Below are 20,359 nucleotides of genomic sequence, written 5' to 3'. Positions count from 1 at the left end.
AGCTTTTACACATGCATTTACACACACACTTCTTCCTTTATATATATATTTAATGCTCTTGAAAAAGGCTTCAATAAAAGCATGTGGCAAATTTCCAAAATAAAATGTTGCATACTAATACCCTAGTGAAACACATCACTCCTCTTCAGAAAACACATTAACTCTCTATATACTGATACCCTCTGTTTGTGAAAACAATCTTACCTTGAGCCTGGAGCTTTCTTAAAAGCTTTGCATCGGTGTTGTCTAGAAATTCAGTGCTACCAACATTCGGAGGTCGGCCTTTGCGTCGTCTCATCCTTGACTCCTCTCTAGAATGCTGTCTGTCTGGATTCGGTGGTCGTCCTCTACGCCCTTCCATAGCTCTGATACGGGGAATGACCTCCTCTTCCTTCAGAAGACACCACTGCACACCCTTTTAATTGACACATTTCACAGAGGTATTATAAACACAAATTTAAAAAAGGAAAAATAAATCTAAGATGCTTGAGAACATGAACAGCAAGAGATTCCCCCCCCCCCCCCCCCGATAAGTTATATATATATAAAATATGCGAGAGCTTTGATGTACTATTTGGGTAGTACAATGTTTTGATGATGCACAGAAGCTATATATTGAGAGCTTATCACTATCAACTTTTTAAAATTGTACTACTATGCAAGATTCTGAAGACTACTCAGTGACATACACAGTTATTACCCTAGCAGCTATGCCACGATTGTGATATTTTTAATTACTTATGACCCAATTGCTTATTGTTCAACCCTTTTTAAAAGGCAAAACAGATTCTTCCTTATTCCGTAAACTAAAAAATAACTCCTCTGCTTTTATACAATCCACTGCTCAACATGAATGAAAAAATGTGTCAAGCTACAAGTCACTGTCTTCCAACTGTTAGTATTTACAGAAATTCGGACATACAAAACAATCAAATGCAGTAGTGCATTTTCAAATATTGCTTTCTGCGGTGTTGTGGATCTCAATAACTGAGTTGAAAAAAACACAGACTCATTTTAATCTTGAAGTTTTATTTAGTACAATGTAGTTCTCCCCTCATCCACTGCAAGAAAGTTAATTTCTGTGCCAACTTGAAGCAGTCAAAAGTTTATAACTTTTGAGAATCCATCTATCTGAACTAGAAGTTATGTTAACTATATTTTCTAAACACAGTATGCAGCACTACATGAAACCCTTTCTTTCACAATTACTACTGGTTTTCTGTGCAATCTCAAAAACAAATACTGAAATACTTTGTTAATACAAATACCCAAGTTAGTCCTCACATAGAAATAGCTTTACTTTAACTGATAGAAAGTAGAGTTTATTGCATCTACTAAGCAGAGCAGGAGCACAGTCTATCTGATCCTGTTTGACTGAACATGAGTATTTCAAAATTGTAACATCTTTTACTATTTTCCCAAGTGTTTGAAAAATGCAGGGAAAAAATGTAAGCTAAGTATCCTTCAGGACTACTCCATAATTTCCCTTAAAAGGGTTTGTAAAAGATTTTGAAAACGTCTGTTAAAGCAAGAATGAAAGCTGATAACTTAACAGTAATTAAATATCTGTTCAGAAAAAATAATTTGCATTACCAAAGTTTTCACACTCGTACATGCATAAATACTGAAATCAAATTTGCTGTACCATAAAATACATTTTTTATTTGCTTACTCTGACAATTTATCTTTTAATTCTTTCTGCTCATTCTTCATAATTACAAATGTTTAATATAAGATTCAACAAAAGAAATGGCATTTTGCTAATGAAACATTCAGATTCCAAGGAAGTGATCAGTATCTGCAAAGATACCTTTTTTTGAAGTCTGAATCACTCCCAGTTAAGACCATCCCAAGAGTACATCTCACACTTAGTTTACAGACATTTCAAAGAGCTTTGTTATTAGCTGTGCTCCTAAAACCAAGCTGTTCAGAATCATGACCTTAACACTATGTGTACAGTGCATCATCACTAAGGACTTTTTAATGCAAAATAGTCACCTCTGCCTCTTAAACAAAAGTTAATTCATCTTCTATCTTTAAGAGTACTACTTAGGCATACACTTTCATTTCACTGTCTAGTACCTGACTTACAATTTATCACAGGTTCAGTCTGTTGAGCAATGTAAGCGAGATTTAATACTGTACTTATCACCTACACCAACCTCCAGCCTAGGAGATCTTACCCCAGAAACTGCAAGTGCTGAGGGTGGGCAGGGAAAGCAAAATAGAATTCAAAGAAAAGGAGGAGAAGCAGACATAGTTCAAGAAGTACCTTAGATCCTGCAGTGAGATTGCTCTTGCTCTGTATTTGTATTTTCTATGGTTACTGATACTAATGATAAGAAACATGTGCAAAAAAAAAAAAAAAAAGATAGAGGTCTACAGGATCATTAGTGCCACAGAGACCACAGATGTATATTACATTTTCTTAATGCCTCCCAGGAGAGAAGCTAGAGGCCATCAAATGAAACCAGTAGAAGGTTCAATAAGCAAAAGGAGCTGGCATTTCAAGGAATGGGGAAAAGACTGTTTATAGTCCTGCCAAAAGACATTGTGGATGCAACAAGTTTCCACAAGGGAGGACAAGACAAAAATAGTCCAGAACAGATCTATTAAGGGTTAAGCAGGAGTTAATTGACCATCTATATTTTGTGCTCAGATATCCTTTAAAATCTGACCCAAAATACATTTCTATTAAAAGAACGTACAATCTGTTATTCTGTAGATTTTCCATATTCTAAGGAAAAAATACGGGGGTTGTGCCCCAACATAGGAGAATCAGGGGCATCCATAAAATCTAAGCTCCACTACACAACCACTAGAGAAAAAATGGGAATAACAATATAAAATGTTGTGGTTTATTGTTGAAACTAATCAAAATAAGAACTTAATTCAGTTTCTCACCTTCAGGCACCTACCATCTATTGCAATACTGTACTGTGATCAGGACACTTGCCCAAAAGGCACCAGATAACTATGCATGGAAGCAGAATCAAGCTCAAAGCCTGTTAACCAAATTAATGAACAAAACCATAGGCACCTTGCAAGAAGCAGATATCCTCATTTACTTCAGTTTATATTTGTGAGAAAAAGTTAACAACAAAGCTTTCTAAATTGAATTGCAGAAATCAGAATAGGAAAAACAATTTAAATTCCAGTTTCTAGAAAAGGAAGCAAATAATTACTACTACATAACAAATGCATATGACAGCTGATTTTATAGTTGGCTGTTCTGTATGGTATTTCTATTGCATCTGTAATGAACATTTTAGATTTCTAAATACTTATTCACAGAGTAAGTCTCTTAAGTAAACAGCAGTAAGCTTAAGAATTGACTTAAAAGAGGTAGACTTCATGCCTTATAGAGATGCACAATATTTGTTCCAAGGCATCACCATAATCAGATACTCTGAGAAAGACTAATGTACATAGGAGTTACTTCACAATAAGGTGATTGGGAAAGGTACTTGAAGCACTTCCCTCCTCTCCCATTCCTGAATTCAGCTGCCTTCCTAGGCAAGCATTCAGACTCGGGGATGGGACGCAGATATTTTCACAGCTTTATGCAAAATCTTATTGGGAAAAAAAGTGCATGCCATGTTTACCATGACTTAATGATGACTCCCAGAGAGCTATATCCAGGTTTAGAAGTTTGTATTTTGCCCTTACTGTTACTTCATCTTCAACTAAAATGGCTGCACGAAGAGTCAAGTTTTCACTAACTACATAATGACCCTGCAAAGGGAAAGGCTGAGAGAGCTGGGACTGTTCAGTCTGGAGAAGAGGAGGCTCAGGGGGCTCTCAGAAATGTGTATAAATACGTGGAGGGAGGGTGCAAAGAGGATGGGGCCAGGCTCTTTTCAGAGGTGCCCAGTGACAGGATGAGAGGCAGTGGGCACACACTGAAACACAGGAGGTTCCCCCTGAATATCGGGAAACACTCTCCCACCACGAGGGTGACTGAAAACTGGAACAGGTGGCTCAGGGAGGTTGTGGGGTCTCCCACCTTAGAGATTTTCAACAGCTGTATGGGCATGGTCCTGGGTAACTGGCTCCAGGTGACCCTTCCTGAGCTGGGGGGTTGGACAAGGTGACTTCCAGAGGTCCCTTCCAACCTCAACCATTCTGTAATTCTGTGATGGATACCCTTGCTGTTATTTATTAATCAAAGCCAGCAAGATGCAATCTTAGGGCACAGCTCAGTATCACTCCACAACATTCTCTTTCACCTACTACTTGATACAATATTCCTATCTGTATTACTCAAACTCTTAAGCACCCGTGCCTTCTCCATCACCCCAAATCACATTCACACTAATCTTTCTAAACTACAGCAGTTTAAAGCCTCCAGGTCCTGTCACTGAACTTCCATATTTGCAAAACTTCAAACATTCCTCTAACCCTACTATTTCACGGTCCACTTCTGCCAGATATGCTTCTCTGTTAAAGCAGTTAATCACTGCTTTGAATAACCTGTAATATCTGGTTGCTTGTGTACCAGGAGCACTATCAGAAGCACATAATCCATGTATTTTTGGCTTGCTATAGGTAATTCTTCAATATAACTGATTAAGCCCTTAGATCATTTTCTTCACATCTTGTTTCATCTTTGAGCTTTGTGAAACTTACCCAATCACTTTGGATGCATGCTGCATGTCTCAAAAGATGAGAGAAGTATATAACGAAGAAAGGGAAGAGTAACCATGAAAGGCTATACAGAATAATCAAAGTTACAGCAAAAGCAGCAATACAATTCCTGGAATTACCTCCAGACATCCATAAAGATATGATTATCACATATTGTTTTGAAGCTGGACAACTGAAAATTTTTCAGTAAAAAGGGTGCAAATTCTCTTCATGAAGTACCAGTATCACATACTGTTTTCCTAAGTGCATATTATCAGCCTCAGTGTAGCTCAACTGTTCACATTATAATCTCCTCATTCAAAATGTCATATATAAAATGTAAATACATTTTAGCACATCTGAAACAGCTGCCCTCAATCCCCATTTTTACGAGAAAACTTTTCTTTTGTGTAACCAAGTCTTAATGGAACCTACCATAAACTACACAAGTAGAAAATACAGTGAGATCTACAGCAACTTAATATTCATACTGCCAACCTTGCCTACAGAAACCTGCCCTTCCCAATGCCTTCATTCTTAAGTTTTGCAGTATCAAAGAAGGGCAAAACCTGCAAATCATCTTATGAATTAAAGGGAGAAGAAAGAGATAACTAGAGAAGGGGACAAGACTAATGAACCAACATGGGCAACAGACACAAAAATGTAATAGGGTAAAAAGAGAACAGATACCCCAACATTACATTATGTTCACAACATAAAGAATTATTTCAATCAAGTCATTCAGGTACATAATGAAGTTCACACCTACATGAACTTGCAATTGTTGTTTTATTAAGGCCAAACATGAAGAGGGTTTAGCAATGTTTTACCCTGTAAGCCACGGATCAGGAAGCACCATCTAGAAGTAGCTGCTTCCTATGAAATCAGTCTTTATTGCTTTCAAATTTATACTATGTAAACATGATGTATTTCTACAGGGTATCACAAGGACATATGGCTTAAGTAGAGCCTGAATTCAAGACTGCTGAGAGCACAATTTCTGTCCACGTTCCTGTAGCAACATACTCAGGATACTTATCTTTTAAAGAAGAAAATACATACACTGACAAAAGTCCAGAAAATTTCGTGCAGATCCTGAAGAAATGGCAACGTGACCAAAATACAGGAACACAGTATGGCACAAATATAGTAGTAATTTCCTTGAAATTATAATTTTACTTATCCTTGTGTGGTTTATCTACACAAAGTCTAAGAATTCTACCACTGTAAAGCATAACTGGTATAAGTCAACATTCCTTCCCATAAAAATCTCATGCTTCAGAAAGCTCAGATGGTATTCTCAAAACAGGAAACACTTGTATTTAAACATGTATTTTTTATATATTATGCAGATGAATACATGAAAAGAGTGTGATTTAATACATACACATAAATCTATCAATATTAGGTTTATACTGTAGAGGAAGAAATAAGAGGTTTACTCAGAAATACCTGAATACGGACAAAGATAAAATATGTAGCTCAGAGTTCTTTTGTACTAGACAAATCCAGGCTCAGAGCTGATCATAAGGCATGCCAAACTCCTGCAACCTCCTAATAAAATCACTGAGAGGAGCGGTTTTCAACATTGCCCAGGATCAAGCTCTCAGCATTTCAATATAACTACCATTAAGACATACGCACAATTTTTAGAAAGAATTAGCTAAAAACAGGCAATGCTTCAGATTGTAGCAAAAAATTACTTCACCTAAATTTAAGTTAATGTTCCTTGGATCAAAGACTTTACTTTTTAAAAAGTGGATACCTGCGGTCCATCTCTGGCTTCATAGAAGTCACCCACTCCTATTTTTGCACTGAAGCTGAAATTGTCCCTTGAGATATCCATTATTCCATTTCTGCTGAGATACTGAAAAAATCACATATTTTTCCACTTCAGCTTGTAAATAATTACAACCCAGCTTTGATGTACAGCTAACTTTGTGAGTGTAATGTTTTGCATATTCTATCAAAGGGATATGCATTTATATGAGATCAAATCAGTAACAGACTGAGATACATTATGCCTCACATCACAGGATATTTTGAAATAAGTATCTTTATTGGAGGGAAAAAAAAGGCATTTTTTAATTGCAAGCATGCTTAGTAGCATTAGAACACAGAAGTTAAAAAGAGGAATGTACCTTTACTACTTCAGGATACTGTCTCAGCTTCTTTCCACAAGGTGCAAAATATGCTACTTCTCCTTGAAGACGACCACCGAAGTTTCTTATTCGGGTTTCTCTTTGCCAGCTAGAGTGATATGAAATAGTTGCATAAAACAATACACTTTTTAAAAAACAATTAATGCCAATTTAAGATTATTACATAAAAGGAAAAAGGTGTGTATCTAAAATGTGACAAGAGTATCGTAAATCAAACAGGCAAAACCAGAAATTGTTATTATCTAGATTGTCCAAACTCTGACTCTATATGGATTTATTTATATCAAGCTACTTGCATATTACCAGATTTTAAAAAGTTTAGAACTATATTTCAGGGAGTTATCTGGAGTCTATACCGGCTCAGATTTAACCAACAGGATTAATTTCCAGTGGCAAAACTGCTAAGAGACAGGTCAGGTTTGCAAAAGAACAAATTTGATGCACAAAAATTAACACATAAAATATGCTGACACTTTTAGAGAGCCACAGTCACTGTGAGTTGGAAATCTAAATTGTTGAAGTTCTTTCCTTATTATTCAGGCTCAAAATTTAACTGTCATTTCTTTACCAACTGACTTTTGAAGGTATTAATCTCCCTTCAAGGGATATCAAGTATACACATAACCTACCCGTATTCAAGAGGAACACGCAGCTCACGTTCATCTGTTACTCTTCGTCTTTTTGAAATACCTGAAACAGAATTTCTGATTAACACCTAAGAGAATTTACAAAATGAAAACGTGTTGCTAAAATATGCTTTTTATATCCCCAAACCAAAACATAAATAATTTTTACATTCTAGCCATTACATACCTCGAGTACCAAGAAAATTAATGTAACTATTCTCCTTTTGAAATACATTTTCCTCTAAGTTTCCTTTAACCTCTTCTAAAATTGTAAACAGAAGAAAACCTAATTACGCCATACTGAACTGCTTGCCTTGTTTGGCTCTCTCAGATATGGCTAAAATAATTCCTTGCACACCTGTTTTTCTACACTAGACCATATTTAAATTTTTTCAGTACAGAAGATGAAAATGAAAACACTCTACTTTAAAAGTCCATATATTATAATAGGCTCGGCCTTCAAAGAACACTGTGTCTAAACTGCAGTCAACCGCCAAATGCAGAAAATTTTCAAGATTATTCTAGATTTTCAAAGTTCAAACAGAGGTGTTTGGTGCTAGTCAAGACACTGAATCAATAATACAATAGAGACAATTGCCAAACATGGGGTTTTACAGAGTGCCAAAGGCTGATACTTTTCTCAGGCCTCTTTGAGAGAGCTGCAGGACATGCACTATGTACACAGACAAACTTTTGGAAGATGCATTTCTTAAAAAAGTAGTCTGGACTTTGTGTAAAGAATGTGACATATCTCTTCCCTGTAGAAACAGACATGAGAGACTATCATCATCAGACTGAACCCTTGAAACTTGCCCCAACCTCTTGCAGCCAGGAGTGTCATGTGGTGGAATGGCACAGGTTTCCAACTGAGATGCCTACACGATCTGGAAGCAACTGCTAAGAGTCCTCTACAGAAAGCACGGACGAACTGCCCATGCTTGGATGCCAAACTTTGTGGACACATGTTTGCAGTCTTAAACTAACATGACTGATGATTACATTACTTCTAATAGTGACAGTGGAGGGAGGGAGATTGCTTGTCCAAATACAAGTGAATTGAAAAAATGAGGTGTCCAGTGAAAAACATATAGAGAAGAGACACAAGAACTCTTCAGTGACTGACCAGCTTTAGGTAAAATGGACACAAAAATATTTTAATTGTATTACAGTGAGTCTTACTAGGAAAAAGTACTACACCTAAAACAAGGACACAAAATTAATTTATTCTACCTCCCACCTCTCCGAACAGACAAAAGTCCACTACCGGCCTTTTCAAAGCATCATAAATCAATACAGATTCCTAAGCAAAAAAATTAACTTTGTATTTTAACAATTTGGATTACTCCTAATGCATGGGAAATATTTTACAAACTGTGTGGTGAATAGGCCTGTTTCTGGGAAAAATATGAAGTAGATCACATTGCACTGCTTCAAAGTTAATGCACTTGATGACATGCAATGAAATTCCTATTCCACTGAATCAAAATATAAAACCAATTTATGAGCGCATGTCCCCACATAAAATCTACTTACTTGCATGTTAATTAAATATCAAGTTTCTAATTCAAAGTAGTAAATATGCAATTTCATTTAATTGTTACCATGCAAATTGAGAAGTGTGACTTTCAAAAATGCATTATTTTCTGTAGCAGTAGTAATTACTAAATCTTACAAATTAGTCACCAAATGAAGTATTATAAACACTATGTAACATCAGACAAATGCTAAATGTACTTTTCATGAACTTTTTAAATATAATTCCTTGCATGTAATCCATAAATTCTACTGAGAATTTTGAAGGAATAATGAATAAAGTTATATTTTAACTAAATACAGTTATTAAATTTGTTGAGGAAGGGGCAGAAATAAAAGATTCAGAATGCAAACTGTAATGCATAGAAATTAGAAATAAATAAAAGTAACTAGTTTATAATAAATTCATAAATAACGAAGACTAAACAATGAAGAATTTTAATGTAATAAATATCAAGCCTGGCTATTTCATCCTACCTTCTCTCAAATAATTATGTGAGCTAAAATGTCCTGGACTAAGTGTAATGTTCAGGATTTGAGAACTTGCAATTCTGCTAACTGATTTTAATGTCCGCTGCAAACACTCATGAAAAGATCACAGAATCACACAATAACCCAGGTTGGAAGAGACCTCAAAAGATCATCTGGTCCAACCTTTCGTGGGAAAGGGAGCCTAGATAAGATTAACTAGCACCCTGTCCAACCGCATCTTGAAAACCTCCAGTGTCAGGTACATGACCACATCCCTGGGAGGTTGTTCCAGTGAATGATTGTTCTTCCTGTAAAAATTTCTTTCTTATGTCCAGGTATCACTTGATACCAGTGTCTAAACTACTTTTGTGACTACTGTTACAACACATGCCGCTTAGATGTTACATTGTACTATAACAAAAGACATTCAGGTACCACAGTGTGTACTTGGTGTAAGAGTAGATGGTGCTGTCCCAAGAAAAACCGCAGGCTGGGACTCAGGACATAAGGCAGCTGGTGCAGAGCTTGGGGTCTTTGCTACTTGGAGATTAAGCGGGGTGGAATGAGCTGCAAGACCAATGGAAGAGCTCTTCGCAGAGGATGAAGTTTTACTCAGTTTCAGTGGAGTTTTTTCTCCCTCAGTGTCTGTATCGGATTCATCTTGATCTTTATCATCCTCATCATCTTCATCCTCAGACCCTTCTGTATCTGACTCAGAATTACTGTCAGACTCTGTTTTAAAAAAAAGTGTGGCAAAATGCACATTATGACTTGATAACCAATGGCAAATACATTTAAGTTCTAACACTTGAAAAGTCTTTTGTCTTATTAAATAAGAAGCTTTTCTGACTTCAGGGTTTTTTTATAACATCTCTTGAGTATAAATAGAAGGTTATAACTAACTACCTAACCTTTAAAATGCCTACAAATACAACAGCATAAAGAAATTCTGCATGATATTGCACTCTTGTTTCAGATGGAATTCCTTCATTTTTCATGAGGAGATGAGAGACAGAAGCTGCAGTATTTTAAGAGACTGTACACCCTAGAATGAGCTACAGCTAAGACATCCCACGAGCCAGGCAGCAGTTGAACACTACCACAGGAAGGGCACTTCACAGGCTGTGAAATCTAGCATGAAAAGGAAGCAAACGATGGAACTGGGCACAGGCTGAAAGGTGTCAGAATTGGAAGTGTGGCGATCTAGGCAAAGGAAGAGTTAAAGGGTAGACAGGATAAGGAACTGAAGACAGGCTACAGCTGTGAGGAAAAGAAAGAGGATTAGTATAGGGTGTGTGGATGAGAGGGGGAAAGAGAATGATGAAGGTGGAGCTGGACCCAAGGGATATTGGCACACATGGGAGAAAGGAGTGACTGGGAATACAATCAACTCTTTAAAACAGGCCTTGCCTTTCTGAATTGCTGAAGAGCCTTTAAAATAGTAGTCTGAATGCTATCTATGAACACTGCAGCCCTTACAACTGTCCTGGTAATTTTCTCTAATCTTGCTCACCGACTATTCTGCTCCTGAATGAAGCCTAGAAACATGCTTTTCTTGCCACTCTTGACAATTTGAAGGCCTTTGTTTAGTCCCTCTCTGGTTGGGAAGCTTGTTCTGCAGACAGGCTCTGCCTGCCAGAAGAATTAACCATCAACCAGCCTATTCTCTCCATCACCCTCCTGGGCACCTTGCCACATAAGCAGTACATGAGCTGCAGGCTGAGTGATTGATCTGGAAGGTAGGTAGGTCTCTGACAGCCTTTCCAGAAGGCTGCGGAGCCATCTTACCAGGACAGATGAAAATATATCTGCCATATGACCAAGTAACAGATATGATTTTGGATATGACACAATGGGGAACTGGGAGCCATGTGCTACTTTCCAGGGTACTTGTAGGACACTGTGTGGGCCATGCTGTCCCAACATTTCCTAGCCCCTATTTTAAAATGTGGTACAAAATGTATGTTTTCAACACTCAAAAATAAAGTTTCTGCTTTTCCTATTAAAAAGGTTAAACCACCTGATTGGCTATCATCAGAATCATCATCTTCATCGTCCTCATCTTCATCTTCGTCGTCGTCATCATCATCATTTGAGTCGTCAGAGTCCTTACTGCTGGGGGCATCTGAGTCTACCCCTCTGAACTGCTCCACCACCAGTTTTGCAGAATGAAGGCGGTGTTGTGTTTTTACTGCATTTACTGCATTATTGCTGACTGTTTTATCCTTTCCTGAACCAGGTAACACAGGAGAGGTAGAGGGCATAACAGATGTCCGGTTACCAGTTGGTTTTTTCCCACATGCACTCAAGTTTACTGGCAAAGAAAAGGGGGCACTACTAGAAATGGCTACACTTTCATTGATCTTGGTCTGGGATTTCAGTTTCGTAGTAAGTGCAAGAGGAGCCTCCTGGATGACGCTCTGAATAACTCCATTGGGTTGGTGATTACCTAAAAGTGCATTTGTCAGGAATGGATTAGAATGGTTGTTTTCCAAGGATGTGAGTTTTTGATGAGCTGGTGAACTAGATGTTGGTTTGGGGCTTGACAAAGCTGCAATAACCTTCTTCAGGTTCTTAGATGATTCCTGTTTCTTTAGCTGTGCTGCTGGGAATGTCTGCTTATATTGTTCCTAAAGAAATAAGAAGACAGAGGAATAAAATGTGGGATTTTTATTTATTTATTTATTTATAGTATTCAGGCAGGTGAACTCTATGAAATCTTAAACATCCGCTAAGCTATTTTTAGTAGATCAAAAGTAGGTGCTAGCTACAACAGAAGAGATGAGTACAAGTTATGTATGTCTGTCTCGATTTTCACTGTAAATGCAGTAGAAAAAGACAAACTGAACTCCAGATGAAGCTGATCTAAATTATGTAGCGAAGCTTTTTCACTTGCTACATGGCTCTAGACAATCATTTTCATAAAGATATTAAGCATCTTGAAAAAAGAAATTTTTAAAGAGAGACTACTCTTAGATACTGGCATAGGAAACACCCCACTTCTTACTCATTTCAGCATATAAAAATCTCATTAGTGAATGTAAAACTAACGTCAGTAATTTGTTCATTTTAAAGCACAAGGTAAATACAACACGCTAATGGCAACAATGCTAGCAGAAAACCAAGAGAAGGCTCTTGGCATAGAAAAATTTTATCAAAAGAAAACATGGGGAAAAAGATATTACTCAGAAATACTGTGATATGCTAGTTTTTTAAATCTGAGAACGTAGTACTTGAAAGTTCTTCAGGTAAAACTTAATCAGTAGTGGCTCAGAAATGCATGTAAAGCTTACACTGTCTTTAGTCTCAAGACTCGTCCAAGGAAGAAGAAAATACATCATCATTGATGGAAGAAAATAACACAAAGAATAAAGATGGAACGTTTTAAATCAATTTTTAAATATTAAGTCAAATACAATACATTCTTGAAGTTACTAACATTTAAAACTGACTATGAAATTATGAAAACCTATAAAATAAATATTCACACAGTGCATGTTTCCAGTAAAAGTTTTAAAGAAATCAAACCACTAAATGGGTGACGTATCATCAGCTAGAGACTCATAACCTGAATTTGACAGCAGAAGCCTCTTCCAATGGCAAAGACATATGTTTTTATAATTATAATTTATTTAGCCATTCCAGGTAAATGAGTAGCTTATTTGAGTTTTCTGAAGTACCTGGGAGCTGAAAGGAAAAATAGTGTTTCTATTCTGGTCTGGAATAAAAATGATGTGATAAAAGTATTTTTCAGTCCTCACTGAGGACTGCTAGTTAGCTGTGAGTCAGAGTTCAGTTTACTCTTCACCGATACTACTTAGTTTAAAACAAAGTTTGTTTATAATAATGAAACTTGCCTTGATAAATGTACTCTTTTATTTGTTTATGTATCTCTCTCTCTCAAGCCTCAACATTTCTAAAATGCTAGATTTTCTCTTCTAATCCCCATTCAAATCTAACTGAATAGAAAATACGAAAATTTATCACTAGTCACCATAACCACTATTAACAAAATAAACCGAGTATTTATAAAGAATTTTTGTAAGTTACAGAACTGTTAAGACACGTAATCATATTGTAGAGTCCTGACCAGAAAAAGGAAGATCAAATGTATTGCAGTAGCCATACTGAGTTTTAATAGCTATCAGTGCATGAATATCCTTGTGTCTTTAAAGAGCAAACAAAACCCAAGATTGAATCAAGCTTTTTTTTAAAAAAAGGCTTTCAGCTACTTTGTTTAAAATCATGATTAAAACAGGTAATTTCAACTACTTTGACTTAAAATTATCCAACTTGAAACAAAGCAAAGCCATGCTTATAAACTAGATATAGAAAGTATTAAATCAGCGTTCTGACATAAACTAGGAGCAGCACAGGAAAAATATCTAGGCCACACAATTTACCCATAAGTACTTTTCTATTTTGATATTGATTTTAACTACTCATTTTCCTTAAGAAATGCATGACAAAATCCTTTGCTTTCTTTGTACCCATTACTCTCACCAGTACACCGATTGCCTTCAGCAGAGCTGTAAAGTTCCACTGTGTGATGAGCATAAAACTCAGGTTCGACATTATGTGACACTAAGTTGTGTATATGATACATTATGTATACATTACGGTATGCATACATGCACCACCAAGTAAACGACTTTTCTCCGAGATAAAGTTACGGAATAGTTCAGGGCACTTCTATACTGAATCATCTCTAAAATTAAAGCATAATATTTGCTGCTCTTCAAAAAAAAAAAACCCAACCAGCCAAAAAAACCCCAAAAAACCAACCAACCAAACAAAACCCAGAACAAACCACAAAAAAAACCCCAGAAACCCAAAAACCAACCACCACAGTTCACAACATATACTACCCACACAATTTAGTTAGTTTACATCATTCACAAATCCGTATCAACTCTAAAAACACTTCAAAAAACCATGATATGAAAATAAATATACATATAATTTTAAAACGTTTTTTAAAAGAGCTTGATAGCACAATGTTGTATCTTGTTAAGCAGGCAACGCAGGTTACAAATAATCAAAAAACAGTGTTTTTTCACTCACCCGTTTTGATCTTACATCGCTGGTCAAAGAGATAGATTCTTCAGAGGTATTTTTATTCCCTGCTTTGAGTAGATCAGGGGAATGAACTATGAGTTTTAAATAGGTTTCCTTTTTGGCTTGATGTACCAAAGACAAAGGTTTCACATTGGGAACCAATCCCGTAGACTGTATTACACTTGTGTGTTTGTTCACAGATTCCTCCTTTGCCTGAGAGCTTTGGAAAATAAACGGAAGCTGCTGTGACAAAACCTGAGGCTGCTTCTGCTGGGACTGGAATGATGAGTGAGTCTGGGAATCAGACACAAGAGGTATCTGCTGGTGTGTTCTTTTTTCTTGGGACTTTTCATGTGGTTTTTGTCCATCAGTTTTCATGTCTGTTACGCCACTATGCATTAGCACCTGCAAAATACATATTTTTGACTTTTCATATCAGATTAGTTAAAGATCCTTTAAAAAAAAAAAAGTATATCATCAATCCCCATGAAACAATTATAGTATTCTTGGTAGAGAATGAACAATAATCATTTTAAAGTCAATCTTGTCATCTAATTATTGTTTAGGATTTTTTTTTCCCCCCAGATAGTTTCAGCATGTGAAAACAATGCTTAGTAGAGAAGGAATACTAAACCATGGTTGTTTTTAAATATATTTTTGACTGTAAACCTAACAGGATACCCAAGATTCCAATCTTGTTCTTCCATTGGCTACCAGGAAAAGTAACCACTCTACTAGGAAAAAAGCAACCGCCAAAGCAATATCCATAGAAAGATTTATTTCCAATATACTATCAGGACACAGCACTCAATTTCTTTGGATTTCCCACTTTGTAACAAAAATAACAGCCTACCAACTGTTAAAACTCCTAGCTGATAAAGAACAACAAAACACATGCACGCACACAAAGGAACCAAAAAAACCCCAGAAAACCCTGAAGCAAAACCAAAAAGAGTATTCTTAGCATTCAATAATGCGTAGTTAAGTAACTGCCTGCAGGTACATAAAGGAACAGGTCGATTTTTCACAAATAGCTTTCAGTGACAAGACTGTGAGAAGCAGAGTGAGGTGTCATACCTTGTTCTTGTTTTTGTGATGTGCTTCGTTTTCAGAATCAGATTCATCATCTTCACTCTCTTCAGCACTCTGGTCCTCCTCCTCCTCTTCATCCTCCTCTAGATCATCGGAGTCACTGCTACTTATGCCTTCACTTGAGGTGTCTGAAGAGGAGCCCGAATCACTGTCGCTGTTACTAGAGCTTTCTACAGCTTTTTTTCTGGGCTTCTACCAGGAAGATGAATGCTCTGTTAATGGTTCAGCTTTAATCTGTTATATCATCTTATTATTATGCATAATCTTTAAAACAAAAACCAGTAAGACCTTGGAGTAAAGTGATCTGCAATCCTTGACCACAACTGTCTGTCTTTGCAGAAGACTAAAGAGAAAGAAGTGTTTCACAAGACAATGAAACTGAAAAACTGGTCACAAGGTTCCACTAAAGTATTTTTCTGACCACACGCACTGGCAGAACAGTTGGCATCACTACATTTCAAAGCAATATATCAAATTCAGGCCTGGAAAATTGGCCTGAAATTCCAGTCTAGCCAATCTACTACAGAATGTACTGCTTCCAAAAAAATTTTAAACCAAAACCTTTACTGCAAACTAACACAGTAAGAACAATACATACTAGATGCATCAATATGTTTCAGTGACACATTCATTTAACTACATTACTTCACTTGTAATGTCACAGTATGCACTGTTCAGCAATGTAAGGTTTTGAGGACTGAAAAGAATATGCTCATCAAATTGCTTCTGGGATTTGCTTCTGAAAAATGGACCAAAATCTGCTGAAATACTCTGAAAACTGTATTTAAATTCTTGGAAAGAACAAATTTGCAGACCAGAATGGGAAAGTAAAAGAAGCAACACACAAGAATGTAGAAAAGAAGAAAGGTGTAAAAGAGAGAGAAACTCCAGAATGTTGACACTTCAAGACCAGAGTTTAAAGTGCAACGGATGATGAAAGTTTGCTTTTTGGGGAGCAAACTAAAACGAACATATTTTACAAACACATCTGAAGGAGGTACAGGTGGACTCGAGTGTTATGATGGTGACTATGTGAGAGAGACATTAAAGTACATATTACTGCATTAAAGTGTATTTAATCATTAAAGAGAGTTCACAGAATGATGTTCAAAGGTAGGGAAACGTGAAACAAGATTACAGATGTCAGGCTGCAGCAGCAAAGTGTTATGTAGCATGTAAACAGGGCACATGGAGTCACTGAGGGAACTGTAAGGTTAAAATTAGTCAAAAGGAAGATAGGTGGACAGCAAAAGTAGGTGACTGGAGGGCAAAAAAATTGCAGCAATTCTAGATAACAATGCAGACAGGAGCATCAGAGAAACAGTGCTTTAAAAATATATGTTTTCTTAACAAAACTTTTGCCAAAAGTTTACTTTTCAAATCTATTCTTTTATGGTAGGTGTATTATAAAACAAGAGATCTTTTTAAAGATCAATTTTATGTCAAAGATGCCTGTCTTACGTAGAAGAAATGCGCTTAAATTAGTAAGGAGAACACGACAAACATTCTTGTAAGTGGGTGTACTGGTTTTGGATGGGATGGAATTAATTTTTTCATCGTAGCTCCTATGGTGCTATGTTTTGGATAGTGACCAAAGCAGTATTGGTAGCAGAGGGATGTGTTAGATGTGTCAGAAGCTGAGCGGTGCTTGCACAGCACCAAGGGCTGTTCTGCTCCTCACCTTGCGCTGCCAGCCAGCAGGCTGGGGATGCACAAGGAGCTGGGGGGGGGGGGCGGGGCACAGCCGGGAGAGCTGACCCCCAACTGACCAAAGGGTTATCCCGTACCACATGGCATCCCGCTCAGCAATAAAAGCTGAGGGAAGAAGAGAGGACATTGGAAGTTACGACATTTGCCTTTCCAAGCCACTGTTATGCGTGACGAATCCCTGCTTTCCTGGAAATGGCTGAACACCTGCTTCCCGATGGGAAACGGTGAATGAATTCCTTCTTTTGCTTTGCTTGCACATGCAGCTTTTGCTTTCTCTATTAAACTGTCTTTATCTGAAACCATGAGTTTTTGCACTTTTACCCCTCGATTCCCTCCCCATACCACTGGGGAGGAGTGAGCAAGCAGCTGCGGGGGGCTAAACTGCCCACCGGGGTCAAACTACAACAATGGGATTCAATTTACTTAGTGAAATAGCTATGAAATGTGGAAGCTGTAAGTGGATTAAGTCCCATCTATTTGTCAATTGGGTGGTATCTGTATCTTTTTTTTTTTTTTTAAACTAGGATCTTTATCAGTTCCTGTGATGAACACAGTAATAATTCATATCACCATACCTTCTGCATGCTGTCACATGCATTGCTTCACTGTTGGGAAGTCCTACGAATTTAAGTGTATTTATTTGGATTTATTGTTTCACTGCTCAGTTCAGAGAGGTGTCAGTTGATGCTTCACACGAGGGACAACAATCTGAATGTATGCATAGACTATGCTAGTCTATGGTAGGTCCTACATGTTTCATTGCTGGTGTCCTTTACATCATATTTAAGTATCTTCCTGTCTAATATTTGGCACAGATGCAGAGTATTTCTTCATGAAGGTTAAGATCATAAAATGAAGGACAAGACCATGATCTGAGGCAGTGAAAGTAACAATGCCTCCTGGAATCAGGAGGATTTTATTCTAGTTTTTCTCCTTCATGGTTCTCTATTTATCTCTGTATGTAAAAAGGGAAAAACCCAAAACACTGCAATAATACTAAAATCAGAAATAGCCAGTTTATTCACGATGCTGATGAAATACATATTCATAACATCAGCTTCTTAAGAAACGCATGTGACAGTCTGGAAAAAGAAGAGTATGTCAATGGGCTTACTTAGCTGATAGTGTTTACTTCCACACATCAACACTAAAGCTTTTGCTGTCCATCTAACTTTACAAAATGTGTTAGCTGCTGTATCTTACAAATTTATCTTTTCATACTGCAGACGGGAATATAAGAAAATTACCATACCAAGAAAGGAGTTGGGAACATTCTTGTGAAAAAGGAGGTGGCAAGTGCCAAGCAACATCCAACACGCAAGTCTGATTCGCAAAGAACCACCCCAAGTAAGAAAAGGGACAGATAATTTTTACGTAAAATTTAGTATAACTTGTAAGCAATCAAATGCTTCAAAACAAATCAGGCACGTGACTACATTGTGAAACACAACTGCTTCCCAGGGAGTTTTTACTTCATAAACAAACAGAATCCTTTGACATAGATAAAACCTATACAAAGAAGTTGAATTAGTAGGATTCCACAACAAGGTATGGCAAATTAGTAGCTTAGAGAAAATGTAATGAGAGGGAAAAATTAAACTCGTGCATTTAATGGATATAAAAGGATTAATCTCGATGGAGAAGTTTCTATCAAATCCAGCATAAAAGGTAGAGGTAGAGCAGCTATGGGGTGGGGGGCCACCAGTAAACTGCATAGCGAAGAAATAATTCAGACTAAATCATATAACGTAAGCCAGAAGGATAAAAAGATAACTGTAAAGAAAAACCTCTCTGTAAAGACATTTAGAACAACAAAAAATACTGGAAAGAAATTCTAAAAGCTTGTTGAAACAAAAGAAAATAGTCAAGAGAGAAAAAGAAAAGTACAGACCAAAAAGTACTGTTCTACTTCATTTGAAATATACTAGGGGAATAAAAAAAAAAAAAAAAAAAAAAGAGCATTAGACTTCTGAAGGGATATGTAAGACAGGCAGATACTTATAGAATATCAAAAAATGTATTATTTAGAAAAAGATACTAAAAGCCACTTCAAGAATACACAATAAAAAATTATTATTATAAGAGCAAATTTCACTTCAACTAGTTCCTCTATTGGCAACAATATAGTCATAAAAGTTGAAGCAAGAGTAGGTTCAATTAAAATAAATTCCATATTTGATTTTGGTTCCTTGACTTTAGCAGATCTGCTGGATGGTTTTGCTAATTGAAAATGTCCATTGTTCAGAAAGACATAATCTAGACTGAATAAGAGTACCAAGAACAGAAGCCCGACCGTAATGACCCACTGGAATAGTCCCATAAAAAAAGGTGACTAAAGTGATAGTTTAAAAAGATTTTAGTCATCACTTCAAAGCACTGAAGTTTATATAGGGAATACAACATGGTAATTGCCAAGAAGAGATATTAAATATAAAGGATGTGACTACAATCCCCTCACTACAGGAAAGACATTGAGGTGCTGGAGCGCATCCAGAGACGGGCTACCAAGTTGGTGAGGGGCCTGGAGCACAAGTCTTATGAGGAGCAGCTGAGGGAACTGGGGTGGTTTAGCCTGGAGAAGAGGAGGCTGAGGGGAGACCTTACCGCTCTCTACAACTGCCTGAAAGGGGGTTGTAGTGAGGTGGGTGCTGGTCTCTGCTGTCAAGTAACTAGTGATAGGATGAGAGGAAATGGCGTCAAGTTGCGGCAGGGGAGGTTTAGATTGGATATTAGGAAAAATTTCTTTACTGAAAGGGTCGTCAGGCATTGCAACAGGCTGCCCAGGGAAGTGGTTGAGTCACCATCCCTGCAGGTATTCAAAAAAATGCGTAGACAGGACATGGTTTAGTGGGCATGGTTGATGGTTGGACTTGATCTTAAAGGTCTTTTCCAACCTAAACGATTCTATGATTCTGTGATTCTATACAAGTTAATAAACGAGCGTCCTGATGCAAATTCTGGAATCCAGGCAAGTAAAAGCCTCCAACACAAGATCTTGGAGTGGCTTCCTATCTCACCAGCTGCCCATAATGGTAGGGGACTTTCTAGAAGCCAAATGAGGCTCAAGTTCACCAGTAATGC

The 20,359-nt window shown here is 37.1% G+C and overlaps 1 protein-coding gene across 3 annotated transcripts in view; it reads right to left on the bottom strand.

Annotated features, from left to right (window-relative positions):
* Positions 1-20,359, bottom strand: part of BAZ2B (bromodomain adjacent to zinc finger domain, 2B) — an 86,858-nt gene that overhangs the window by 46,300 nt on the left and 20,199 nt on the right. For 2 of the 3 annotated variants that reach the window (XM_010569261.1, XM_010569262.1), the window contains 7 exons: positions 15,554-15,760; positions 14,483-14,881; positions 11,439-12,048; positions 9,854-10,150; positions 7,418-7,478; positions 6,768-6,876; positions 205-415 (listed from right to left, as the gene is read on the bottom strand). In XM_010569261.1, coding sequence (XP_010567563.1) covers positions 205-415; positions 6,768-6,876; positions 7,418-7,478; positions 9,854-10,150; positions 11,439-12,048; positions 14,483-14,881; positions 15,554-15,760 — 1,894 coding nt within the window. Of the gene's footprint in view, positions 1-204; positions 416-6,391; positions 6,494-6,767; positions 6,877-7,417; positions 7,479-9,853; positions 10,151-11,438; positions 12,049-14,482; positions 14,882-15,553; positions 15,761-20,359 lie in introns of all 3 variants that reach the window. The other variant, XM_010569260.1, reaches the window with a different exon arrangement.

This window comes from Haliaeetus leucocephalus, unplaced genomic scaffold (genome assembly GCF_000737465.1).
Source record: "Haliaeetus leucocephalus isolate CR32 unplaced genomic scaffold, Haliaeetus_leucocephalus-4.0 Scaffold266, whole genome shotgun sequence".
Lineage (NCBI taxonomy): Eukaryota > Metazoa > Chordata > Aves > Accipitriformes > Accipitridae > Haliaeetus > Haliaeetus leucocephalus.
The sequence above is the reverse complement of the archived record's forward strand: the minus strand, read 5'-3'. Positions and strand labels throughout refer to the sequence as shown.